The following is a 13,839-nucleotide window of genomic DNA, read 5'->3' as shown; positions in this document are numbered from 1 at the left end:
TTTCATATGTTTTTTTCTTCTATTTATATTTTGAGAGCCATAAGATTAAAAATACCTCCAGTAACCCTGACTTTTGAACACAGCTCCTTATAAGTTTTAAAATTCTCACTATTAAAAAAATCTCTATGTAAGCTCTACTTTTCGGAAATATCTTGCATTTGCAACTCTAGAAAAAACATTTTAGAAAATAGCAAGTTAAACAAAGATGGAAGACAAAGGACAAAGAAACAACAGAATCCCTTTCTTTACCTAATTGAAAAACAGTAAGATTAGAAAATTAAGTAATTAATAGTCAAGGTTTTAGAAATAAAGTTTGTGAGTATTCCAACTAACCTTCAGGAAAGCAACCAGCTGCAGCAGATTAAGACATTGCCAATCCAGCTGCTCATTACCTTGCTTCTCGTGGAGATTGCTGTCCTGGCAGCAGAGTCAGCAAAATGCAAAAGAATGGCCCATGACTTTGCTGTCAGTCCACAGCTTGGATCACCAGCACAGGCCACATTTCCTGGCAGCTTGGTTTGATAGCTTGAGTTGTATCAGGTGAAAATGACATTTTCCCACCTCTTTGCTTTGTTTTGGTGATAGTTACTTCTACCGAAGCTGGAATGGAGAAGTACATAGGAGGAGAAGGGAAACTTCACCTGCAAGCAGAGAGGCGTGCCCCTCAACCCTTATGGCTCTCATGTTAGAGGGCTGCAGCCATACCTAATTTTCCTTTGTGAAAGGTGACAGAAGAAATACAAAAACTGAAAACGTTGGTGGAAAAATTATTCAGCACTTGATTTATGAGAGTAACTTGTGTAAAGTTAAAACCAAGTGAGTGAAGCCATCCAGAGATACCAAAGAAAAGCTGAAAGAGCTGGGAAGAGACTGAATCCACTGAAGGAGGCTGAAGGCAGCAGAAAGCCGAGGCACAATGGTGATGGCATACGGGCTCTGGGCACAAAAAAGGAATCAGAGAATCGCTGCAGTGGAGGCACCTATGAATGCCATCCCCTAGCTCCACTCCCCAGCAAATGGGCAGTACAACAGCCGCTAGAAAAGGGCAGCGTGGGTAACCCCAGGCCTGACCCAGGGCAAAGGCCACAGGAATCACTGGGTACATGAGTGACGAGAGGGCAGCAGGCGTCTGAGCAGGCATCTGAGCTAACGGGAGAGAGCAGTTATGGCAGTAGAACTGAGCCTGGCTAAAACATGAGGCATCATCTAGAAGCAAGCAATAAAACTACAGGCAGCAGAAACTTGCTTGTGCTGCTGAAGTGCACAGAGGATGGCTGGGATAACAATGTAGTATTTCTTTTCTGGCAGTAGCAGCAGTGTGAGTTCGCAAACTCCAGTAACCATGTCCCAGGCAGCAAAGGATTAAAATTCCTTCCAAAGGTGCGACAATCTAAGCAACTTTCCTGCAAGGATCAGAGATTTTCTACTCTGAATAAAATTCCCCAAGTTAAATACACATAGTACGTGATATTAAAGAAATCGGTTAACTTCCAAAAAAATGAACATCTTTTACCTTTGCTGCTGAAAATCACTTGCACTATTCGATCAACGGAAGCAAAAAACCTTTGACAGCGATAGTAAGAAAACTGAAATAAAGTCCTTTAATTGAAGTATGATTTTCAATTTGTAACCAGGAAACCAACGGATGTATTAATTCATGGAAAAAAAAAAATCATGGTTAATTTACTTCTTTTTTCAAATGTTATATTTTCCTATACGTCCTCTATAAATGGCCCAGAAATGATACACTGGCTGAGAAGGCAGCAGTTAGGTATGCACAAAAGGGAAGTACTCCATGTGTGTGTCTGCCCTGTCTGTACTTACAACAGGGTTGCCCCACAGTTCAAGCTTGTCCAGCTGGCAATCGAATCCCTTTCTCTTCCCATTTGACCAATCTGGGGTCACAGGAGTGATTCAAAACATGTAAAACACATCCCATACATATGTGGTTTTGTGTTCTTAGTATCTACTAAATATTAATGTTCTTAGCACAGCAACTTCTCGGTTGGATCAATATTAAGTACATATTACTTTTTCCTTTTTACAATGGTGGACTTTATTCCTGACTATACGAACTTCCTTTCACTCAAGGGTAATTTCCTTGCCTGAAAATGCAGTTTCTTGATTTCAGATTCACCAATCTGAACTGATGGGTTTACCTGCAGCTGGTAGCCAGACAGCAACAGCCAGCAGAAAGCTGAACTTTCTGCATCTTCAGACTCCCGTTTCCTTTCGCTCATTGTTTGAAGCCCCAGGAGACGTTTCCAAAGTTGAACTATCTCAGTGTTCACAGAAGCACGCAGCCTGCCCGTGTCATCTGGTAAAGGTGTTAATATTCTTCCAGATGACAGCCCTATGTTTTTCCTCAACTGTGGATCACAGCAGAATAACCTCTGATTTTAAACCAATACTGAAGAATTTGAACAAAGTCTTTTACATTCACAATGTGATTCACGTAGCTAAATTGTTCTTGACTGTTTTTGAAATAGGGCTTGGTAAAGCCCTATTTAAGTAACTTCCAAGAGCACAAAATACATGGTTTGCAGACTGGAAAATGCTTACACATCAGCACCCTTCCAGCATCTTGGCAATCCTTGATGCGTTCCTTTTTTGAAGAAGTGGCAGCATCCGGACAATACTGAAACAATGGGTCAACAACTGACTGATGGGTCAGGCTCAAAGGGGTATATAGGGTTACACCAGGCTCATAAGGGTACTGGGGTTACATCAGGCTGGCAGCCAGTCATTAGTGGGGCTCCTCAGGGCTCCATTTTGGGGCCAGTTCTCTTCGGTGTTTTCATAAATGATCTGAATGCAGGGCTTGAATGTATACCGAGTAAGTTTGCAGATGCCACTAAATTAGGAGGAGCTGTTGACTCCCTCCAGGGCAGAAAGGCCTTGCAGAAGGATCTTGACAAATTAGAGGGCTGGGTGATCTCCAGCCTCATGAAATTTAACAAGAGCGAGTGCCGGATTCTGCATCTGGGACAGGGCAACCCCGGCTGCACGCACAGGCTGGGGGCGAGAGGCTGGAGAGCAGCCCCGTGGAAAGGGGCCTGGGGGCTGTGCTGGAGGCCAGCTGGCCACGAGCCAGCCGTGTTTATTATGTTTGTTTATTAAACACTGTTTATTATGTTTTGTTTATTAAACACTGGCTGCTAGTGAGCATTTTCATTTCTACACATCTAAGACGATTGCGACACAGGCTGTCCATTTGACACCAGCTCAGTTATCACTTGAGCTGGAAATGAGAGCCTTTCCAGCACAATCTGATGATTGTTACTTAAATATATTTATTTATGATATATTTACCCATTCATCTCCTTTATATCATTTTATATCTATGTTTATGATACATTGCGTATTGTTATATGTACGCTCTGTCAGTTCCTAACACATTAAGACTGTGCCACAACTGCTTTCTAATTTTCTCTGGCTATCAGGTGTGAAAAATCAAGGCTTTTCTTGCTGTTTTTAAAAGGACTCTTTTGCTATTAATTTTGATTTTACTTCTTCCATTACAGTAGCAAAATCATTCCAAAACATATTCTCCCAGAGCTCCCCAACAACAAAAAAAAAATTTTCTAAAAAAACTCCTTTAAATTATGGCTGCAAGTGGCAATAGAAATATCAAGTTGAGTTCTAAAACTGAAGAATTAACTATAGAACCTATTTTCCCTCTAACAAGGTTGTCAAAATATGCGAGGGAGGGCTTCCCCAAATGGCAGCCTGTTGCAAATGGCAAAAAACAATAATAATTAAAAAAAATCAACTGAATAACCCACCTTTTCACTCATTTACAGCTTGTACACCTATCAGAGAGCATTAAAAACATTATATTTGGGAAGCATAACACTGACCTTAAAATTTCACTTCCTTCCTCCACCAAATCCATAGCCATTCCTCCCTTCAAAACAGCAGTGTGCAACCTCTAGCAGAACACAGGCACCAGGACTCAGAGAGAACAAAGATTAATTTTCAAACCACATATAAGATTAGCCTTCGATCCGTCTATCCAAACAAACAATGGGGACATTTCTATTAAAATAAGTGCATGGAGTCACCTCCGTCTCCTTCTTTCTCCTTGGTGCTCTCTTTTGCAAGTAAAGGAAGGAAAAACTTTGTAGAAGGATCTCATTCACTTCCTAATGAAGTCTCCCCAGCGCTGTCCGTGTCCTTCTCCCCCAGCTTCATGGTTGGTGTGCTCAGGACATCTGCGGGCTATCCACCAATGTTTTACTACACCGTCACTGCTTTGTTCCCTGCTTACTGAAAATTTCCGTATATTACTTTGGTGGAAAATAAATATTTCTCTCTCACTGCTGGTATTTGACAGCAAACCACCCCAACTTAAGCATGTTCTTGCTGATTTACTTAGTGGCTCTGATTTTGAAAATGAGCAGTAGGTAACTTCCCAGTTGACATACAAAGAACATCATGGTCCAGCTCACCATATTAATAAAATTACACTGGTTTTATAGTAAAATCTTTCAATGAAAGAGCACAAATCCTGTAACCAGGCCTATCAGCAAACCTCAGAGAGCACTGACAAATAAATAGTTATAAATCGTGGACAATTATGCTCTCTAAACACATACTGTAGTCTGCGTTACCATACGTGACCATGAATGTTTCATAAAGAGGAGAACAGTCTCCCAGGACATGAGCAAAAATAGAAAACATTGGTTCAGTCAGGAAGACAAATCTCAAAAGGAACAGAGCCAAAAGGTCCTCCAAGTGCTTGGGATGCACTAACAGCACAAATGGAGCTCAGATGTTAACTGACCTGAAATTTGTGTTTGGCTTCTCCAGATGCAAAACCTGAACAGTTGTAGGCAAATTCCAACAATTTCCAGCGGAAAATGTTGACTTTGCAGAAACCGCATATTTCAATGAAAAATCCCTGATGGAAAATCCTCAGCAAGTCTAATTGCAAAGGAAATGGCGGAAAGAGGACAAGGTTTACATTAAGATTTTTTTTAATTACATGTTACAAGAAATGTTTCATAAAATTTTCAAAGAAAAAGCAGTTTTTGGTTTATATTATTATAGCCCAATATTTTCTTTGAGTACTTTGTATGTTAAAAGTTCTTGTAGAAAAATGCGTGCTGCTTCCTGCATAGTAAATTATATTGTCAATTTTTGCCAGTAACTGTAGGGCAGCTTTATAAAGCTCTGCTGATAAAGGCTTACAATGTTTATTTTTTTAACAGAACAAGTAGCACTTTGATCTGAGCAGTCTATTAGGACGCTCCAAATCCAGTAAGCCTCAGATGGCACAGGTGATGGTATCAGCCGTTTATCAAATAAAGGCTAGAGTTTTACAAACTTCTCAGAAAATATAAGAAAAAACAGAAAAGGATAAGACAACGAGAAAAGTATGCTTCAAGCTATAAGAAGCACTTTTCTTTTTTTTTTTTCTTTAAGAAACCTAAACAAATATGGGGAACAGTTATGTGAAGAACACAAACTGCCCTGGTTTCACCGTCTGCAGCTTTAGTTTTGTTTAACTCCTGCTTATATTCTGAAGGAAAGCCAAGGAGGAACGTATTAGATGAAAATGTTTACAAACACAAATTGTTTATGCTTCATGAAATTGGAATTCAAATACATTTCAAATAAATTGCAAATAAAACAGCAAGTGTAAATCCTATATACAGTTTTCTGGCATATGTATCTTCATCATTTCAAGGCAATTTAAAAAAAATTGAAAACAACTTAGTGTAAAGAATCTGTATTTTCTCTGAACAACATATTGAAGTTGTCCATGGATAAATTAATCTGAAAACATTCCCAGTCATACAAGAGTGGTTTTCCCTTTACTCTGAAAGTTATCTTGAGAATACTTCCAAAATTCTATTCATTCTACAGTAATAAAAGAGAAGCCAAGAAAAATACTTAAAGAATGTCCACGGCTTGTTCCATGCACAGCTACAGGTACGGCTCCCGAAGTGTTCCAAATAATTTACATTCTCTTGTACCATGATGCATTGAAGTGATTCACAGTCGTGCCTTGTGTCCCTGTTTATGTACCTGCTTCATGTTTCAAACTAGCAGCTGGCAATCCTTTCAGTGCACATAAACAGAAGATAAACTCTGCTGAAATAGGCAGAACCACCACTGGCATTCTTTGGAGGTTAAAAAAGTTTAATTTCCTCCAGGTCACAAGCGGTATAAACATCCTTCAAAACAGTTTTAGCACCGTGGCAAAGGCTTTTAAAATAATTATTGTTCTGCTTAGCATACCAGTGACCACAAAGGGCATATTTTATACGAACTTAAAACACACTAAATTTACCATAGCAGGGACTTCAAATGATAAATTTCTCATTTTAATATGTAATGATTAGGAATGTAACTGCCTTTATAAACAAAAAGTTAAGAGCAAGTGAGATATGAAAGATCTATCCTGAGTCTGGGTCAAACTGAGTATAATTGGGATAAAATTGTTCCATGGACTAAAAGATGGTCCATCCCTTCTTCTTACAGTCTTTTAGTTTACAACCACAAGAAAAAAGTTCCTAAAAAGTTCACTCCTATAGTTGATTGCTTTGCTTTTTCAGGTTTCATGTAATTTAAAAAAAATAAATAGCAATTATGCTCTTGTGCTATGGCACTGTTCCAAAAAGAACACGTCTTTTTCCAGTTAGTTAGAAAATGAATTGAGAGCTACTACTCATGAAAGCCTTTAAATTAAAAGTGGAAGAGAATTTGAAAGCGTTAAAATACTACATGGAATATGCAAATTAAACCAATGCTGCATTTTGTTTCCTACTTAGTAGGATATTGATTTCTGTGTATAAAGGGCACTAACACAAAAAAGCCACCTTAAAGATTTTGGAGCAAAGAACAAGACAAACATCTACACTGATGAAAAATACCCTGTAAATATATCAGAAATCTAGGAATACTGCAACTTTCTAAATTATTCTTTATTCAGTTCAACTGCAAATACTTATTAAGGGATTTTCTCCCCCTGTATCCCCACTGATGCAAGATCAGCTCTCAACAGAGGAAGTACTAGCTTTACAAGTACCTGTGCAAATTCACCTTCCTTGTTCAAATTAGTATTTGAATGTATCTTCTAAAAATTGTAGAGATTTTTCTGGAGAGAAAAAAAAAAAAAGGTGCACACACATTTTGCCTACTTCCTTCTAAAAAGCACAGAAAATTTTGTTGGTAAATAATACTGGTCTAGGTTTATTTCTGTTTTAGTATGTCATTAAAAGCTGCAGAATGTATACTGAAAAAAGAAGCAAATATTTACAAGAGAAATACTTAAAGAAAAATATTGTTGATATTCTCTACATAATAGGTTAGAACAGTAGGCACAGTGAAGGTCTAAGTCATGATGACATTTCCTTGATATCTGAAGAGAAGACCTTAGGAACTACCTTACACTGAGAAATACAATCTTAAGAATTTTGTTCAGGTTTCCCAAAGTGTACATACAAAATAGTTGCATACAAAATAGCGGGGCAGTTCTCAACAGCAAGTCAACGCTCAACACACTCACCTCAACTCCTCTTTCCAGAGTCCAGAACATGTAGTCATGTTTAAATGACAGAAGGACACCAAACATCCATATTTTAAACTCACCTTTGGTTAAAAATTATACTGAGTCAAAATCCTACCATTACTCGTTAAAAAAAAAGTTTAATTTTACTGTTAATGAATAAATAAATTAAAGCATAGGTTAATTCAGCCAGCTGTAAGTTCAAGAAAACAAGTATCTGTCCTAGCAGAATACTGCATGCCATGCCTGCCAAGTGCTCATTGAAAAACCTTTATCTTCCTAGTCTCTTCCACCAGTCTACCTGGCTCTTGTTCTCTTCTATTAATTGTATCTCTTTTCTAATACCTCCTGAACTCACTCACTCTTAGTTTGATCATCTTTCATATTTACTACATCTGCTTTCTTACAGTATCTGTCACTGTGGTTCTGCCACGTGACCGACAGGCAACTCCACTGCCCACTTCTGTTCCCATCTGCTCCCACTAACATATAAAATCATTTTGCTAACTTGACTGTGACAAGCCCATTAAAGTCCAGAATTAAATTCCCTTTTAGAATATACCTTGTGTTAGTATCTTGAATCTCAGTCATCCAATTCATATATTCCAAGCCCTTTAATCCTATATATATTCCAATATTTTCATTCCAATGTATTCAATTGCATAACCATGAAAAATAAAATATTCTGTATCTACTTATCTCACCTAATTTTTCCTCCAAAATGAGTGTTCTCAGACAACAGCAATGCTTCATAAAAAGCCAAATGACTCTATTAACACATCTTTCTCAATTGCACTGGTAGCTACTTGATATATTATCATTTTTAAACTTTCTGCCATAATTTTCACAACTATGTACAGCTCCCTTCTTGACATCCATTCTGTTTCCTATCACATACATTCCTTCAATCTCTTCAAATTATAAACTATTAAAGCCAAGAATATTTACCTCTTTATCCTATTATTCTTATTTTATAAAAGAACACATAGGAGCATCTTCCCTTAAATCAGAAAGATCATTTTCTCATGTATATCCTCATAATATATTCTAGTTTTTCTGTTGTAGAAAATATAGAAAAAAGAAAATGAAGCGTCCTTTAAGAGATGTGTTTAGGGTTATGTCAAACTTCATGTGCGACGTACTTACAGCTCACAATGAGTAACTTTAATGTTGTTGTTAGAACAGCATGCTAAGGGACACTTGTTCCTTACATGGAAAACAGTATGATACCCAAGTTCCTCACGGTGCTTTATTCAACCATGCATACAATCATATAACTTCGATGTAAATCCCTGTCCGTCAACAAAACTAACAAAACTGGAACGTAAAACAGAAATCTTGAAAATACAAACCATCTTTTAAATGCTTCCTTCATAAAATAAGCAAGGTAAGCTTGAAGGAGGATGAAAAATAATCTAATTCATAGTTACACGTCAGGAATTATGGAAGTCTTAAAAGTCATTCCAGGAACAGAGAAGAAAGCCAGGAGCAGGTTGCAGTATTCCACTTCCAGCCAGAAGCAGGAATTACCACCTTCAAACGCAGCTCATCACCCTAATTTATACAGAATAGAGGCTTACAGAGAGTAACACAGTCCCGTTCCCTGGAGCTTATAACAAACACACCCTCCTCCCCCGTGTTTATAATGAAAGTGGTGGGTAGCTGTTTGGCATAGCACCACACAGACTAATATGCAATTAATCTAAAGCACCAGCTCTGGTGTTGAACAAATGGAAAGGATGAAAAGAAGCCCTAACACAGTCAGAATAAAGGCCAGGAGGCAGGGTGTGTGCTCAGGAAGCTTTGTACTGCAGCCACGGGTGCTTCAAGGCCTCGGCTGCCTTGTGGGACCCAAGGAAGAGAGGAGGAATGCAGAGGCTGCTGAACGGCCGAGCACACAGCACTGAAACACACCAAGGGTCTGTGAGTGCTGCTTTTACACTGCCTGGTAAGCAGCTCAGTAGACCTGTTATAGCTGCATACACACACATTTATTACCAGTTACCTTCCTCAACTGGTTTGATTGCACATTTGGGGTTAGGACACACAAGGGCAGAAGATATGCATTGCTGCATTTATGATTTCTGAACAAGAGATAATGAGAATGAGAGATTTTCTGGACTGGTTAAAAATGAAACATTGCATTCAACTCAATTCAAGGTCTAAGGTATGGAAATACTGTTCTACTTGTTGTTAGGTAAAGCATGCCTACTGAATGTAAACTACAAGTCTTTACTGCCCACTGGAATTTAAAAACACCAGACATTGCTGGCCTGCGTCCACAGCACTCTGCAATTGTATTTTAGATCTCCAACACAAATGCAGTATCTTACACGCAGATAAACAAATCCACTTGACTTCTTCCCGGAGCTAAGTGCTCTGCTCTACATCCAGTGTTCTGTTTTAATCAGGTGAGATAAAACACAACCACTGTTAGTTCATATAATCGTGGTAAAGGATGTCACAAGAAAAAGCACGCAGTGTAGCTGGACATCGCATCCAGTTTTTAAAAGACCAGCAATACGCAATTTGTTTGTTTGCTTGTTTGTTTTTCCCAAAAGAAAATGGATTCAAAAAAAAACTTTGGAATAACTTTTAGGACATTTTGAAAATCTCAGGTCTGATAAATGTAAATGTCTCAGAAAAGTTATTTTCTTATTTAAAACATTTTGCTCTGGATGAAAACCACGAAACAATAAGAACTTTATGCATACAATAAAAACTTTACAAATCAGATGCAAACACTCAGAAATATATTCAACAAAACAATATTGTAACCCAAAAAGAGAATATGTAAATATTAATCTAAATCATACAGTTGCTGGAAACCTCTCCCAGTCTTTTTCTGCATGTTAACCAAACCTGTGCAGTTCCAGTCACCTTTCTGGACCTGTCCCTTTGCACAGCCAAACGTCTAGAAGCAGTGATGTAGTGTAGTGAACTAATCCTAGCCGTTCCACACCATGCCATGAACGTGTTACAACAGAGCTGGAAGAAAGTGGAAGCGCTCCTGCTGGCTCCAGCTAGCACTGGAGTTACAAGCCAGGTCAGGAGAGGAAAGTTTCCCCTGCAGAGTAAAACACAGCCAGCTTAAGTCAATCCCAAATTAAGCCATACAATTTTTCAGATAAAGCCTACCCAGCATCACTGGAAAACATGCATCAGTTATCCCAAGTGATTTCAGATGTGTGGAAAAGAGTTGTTCTAGACATCGTTTTGCCCCAGGAATCTAGATGGGAAGAAACAAACCCTCTCCAGGCATCAGCCTGGTGTGAAGGGCTAGAATATCTTCTGCAATGTACCGCATAAGCTCAGATACGACTGAGCAACCTCAACAGAATCTCACACGAGCAACTGGAAAAACTGAGTCCCAGCTCCTTTGTTCATTTCCCTTTCTGCCCAAGAGAGAGCAGGGGAAAGCATCTAAACCTAAAGCCTGTGACTCCATCCATACTTGTATGTGCACAACGTGATGAAGAGGGCAGTGATGTTCACCCCGTAATGCTTGCCAGGAGATGGTGGATGGAAAAATAATGGATGGGAGAAGTCTCAGGCATACTGTCAGCTCTTTCCCCTAAGATGCACAAACACTTGCAAGCCATGCAGGACCGGGAAACCTGTGTCTTGTGCTGGCTGAGCCAGGCTGACCATGCAAAGGGCTGGGTACCCTACAGCTGGCCAGCTCCTCCTCCTGTAGCCAAGAAACACATTCGCTAGGTTACTGCACCTGTTCAAGCACATTAACTATAGCGAGGATAAGAAACTTCTCCTAAAATCCCACTAAGATTATCATATTGCATTTAATAACTCAAATGTAACAGCGAGATTGAGAGAGATACAAAGAGACAGCAAAGCGGTGAGGAAACAAGAGAGCTCAAATGAGAGTGAGGGGGGCGAGACAGCAAGGGGGGGAGAGAGGGAGACTGAAAAAGAGAGAGAAAGGGAGAAGGAGAGGGAGAAACGCAGTAGCAGCAAATTAGCTGTCTTCAGACTCACTACACTAAAGCTTCAGAAGTGTGACACGCGTGAGCAGTCACTAAGGAAATACCTGCAGGGACACTTACAATCCCTGCAATTTAATGCACCGACTTTTTCTCTTGTAGTAAGCCATTGCCACTGCTTACCCCTTCGGAGAAAAACTGGCTTGTCACTTTGCAAACTAGGGAACAACCAACTGCGCAAAAATCTTTTAAGAAGGAGATACAATTGATCTTTGGTTTAAAATTTTGTAGCCCTTTAAAGATACCAGAATGTCAGGTTTTGACATCAGTGTTTTACAGGGAATATAAAGAAGCAACTGTGCCTTACAAAGCGCTCCTTTCCACAGTTTTCCCTCTAAACTCATCAACTGCTTCATTTAATTAGCATTGCAAAACGCACCTAGAGCACGGAATTCTTTGTTCTCTTCACAGTGGAAAAATAACGTGATAGTGTGCATTAACAACAGTACACAGGGGAGGCTCTGACTGGCTACGAGGAAACAATTTTTACTATGAGGATAATTAGGCCTTGGAACAGGCTGCACAGAGAGGCTGTGGAATGTCTGCTCCCAGGCATTTCCAAGACGTGGTGGGACAAAGCCTGGAGCAACCTGCTCTGAACTCAGCGTTGACCCTGCTTTGAGCAGACTGCTGGACTAGACTTGACAACCTCCCAGGGTCCCTTCCAACCTGAGTGATTCTACGGTTCTATAGTCTACTGACAGTTGCACCACAGATTTTGGCTGAAAGTTCTCAAGATTGTAATTTTTTGAAAATAACATACGTCAGGGACTTTCTTTTTAAGTACCAGGTCACAGCATTTACGCACCATGTAGTTAAATCAATGACATGACTGATGATCTTGTAGCAAATGCACTTTTTACATAAATGTATGCAACGCATGCAATAAAAATTAGCTAAAAAAGAAAAATCAAGATTCTCCTTTTTGGAATACGTGTTGCAAATAAAAAATGGCTTTCCACTGATTTCCTTTTATAAACATCAGTAACAGCATCATAATCCATAGGCAACATTAAGGGTGTTTCTTCAGGAAAGGTATTTCCTATTAACACTGTGTCCATTTCTTGGAAACGCATGGATTTGTTACAGCAGACAGAAACCCAGGCAGCCCTAGAAAGCAGCTGCACACACCCATGCAGTCAGCTCTCTGCAGGTGCAACACATCCTCACCTTGAGATTGGGCTTTGACAGCAGTTTCAGCAGTTCTCTGATCTCGCTGTTCAGCGGCTTGCTCTGCAGCTCCTCAGCCAGCTGTGGGGGAGATTGAATTGACACAGAGACCATTAGGAAAGCATTGTTTTACCCAGTGCATCAGTGACAACCTCGAATCTATCTTGTTCAAGGTTATTACTTTCCAGTGTGTTCAAACAGAAGCCAGCATGAAGAAAAACACCATCAATCACCGTGCTTCTCTTTCTGGCCCTCAGCGGACCAGATTTAAGCCAGGCCTTTCGGCTCAGTTTAACACAAGTAATCATTTCTGGCACCGGTGCAGCCAGATCACATTCTGATTTATAGCAATGAGGGCAAATCCCAGCACTTCATTTAAGTGAATGGCCCTTCGCGTGCAGACAAAGGACTGCTTGTAAAAATGACTGGATCAAACTTTGACACTGTCTATAAAAAACTGTTTCGAATGAGGTGGTGAAATCCACACTGCTTCCAAAAACCCACAGTAGCTGTGCTGTTTAGGAGCAGGATAAGAAAGCAAAGTGCCCCTACAGTGCAAGCAATCTGAACCTTTTATTATGTTTACACATACACTGGAAGCAGCTTGTTAAACGTGAAGCAGGTTAATCATAATACAGTTTGTAACAGGTCATCAGCAATTCAAGCCCCTAAAATGCACAAACTCTGTCCTAACAACAAGATCGGTAATTTATGCTTGGTTATATTACAAAATTGTGGTTTGGTGAACAATAGAGCAGCAGTCTAACATTTAATCCCATGGCTATTTGGCTCACGTCTTTAGTTTTTCTTATCACGACATTCTCAACTAATTTGGACTCAGGAGGCATATTTTACTACAGGATTTCAGACGTTAACTATTTTTCCAAAAGGAGGAAAAACTAAAACATATTTCACAGCACTGAACTTTGGTTTAAAATTCTGAAGTACACGGCTCATAATCCAAAACGTGATTTCAGATAATCGCTTATTTTCTTTGCACTAAATCACTATCATAAAAACGTCTCAAAGAAAGATTGGTTATTTGCAGCAAGTAATTTTATTCATCTAGGCTAATTTTAAAGTCTTACTTGCAGTTATATAAATTTTCAAAATAAACTTGTATAGAAGTACATTGAGCATAATTATATGTAA

The 13,839-nt window shown here is 39.3% G+C and overlaps 1 protein-coding gene across 6 annotated transcripts in view; it reads right to left on the bottom strand.

The window, feature by feature from the left end:
• MPP7 (MAGUK p55 scaffold protein 7) overlaps positions 1-13,839 on the bottom strand; it is a 148,477-nt gene that overhangs the window by 48,782 nt on the left and 85,856 nt on the right. For 5 of the 6 annotated variants that reach the window (XM_084511462.1, XM_084511461.1, XM_084511463.1 and 2 more), the window contains one exon: positions 12,688-12,768. The exons of the other annotated variant lie outside the window; for it this stretch is intronic. In XM_084511462.1, coding sequence (XP_084367588.1) covers positions 12,688-12,768 — 81 coding nt within the window. The remainder of the gene's footprint in view (positions 1-12,687; positions 12,769-13,839) is intronic. 6 annotated transcript variants of the gene reach the window in all.

The sequence above is a fragment of the Aythya ferina genome (genome assembly GCF_964211825.1).
Source record: "Aythya ferina genome assembly, chromosome: 2".
Lineage (NCBI taxonomy): Eukaryota > Metazoa > Chordata > Aves > Anseriformes > Anatidae > Aythya > Aythya ferina.
Note: the sequence above shows the minus strand (reverse complement) of the source record. Positions and strands in the feature narration are given on the sequence as shown.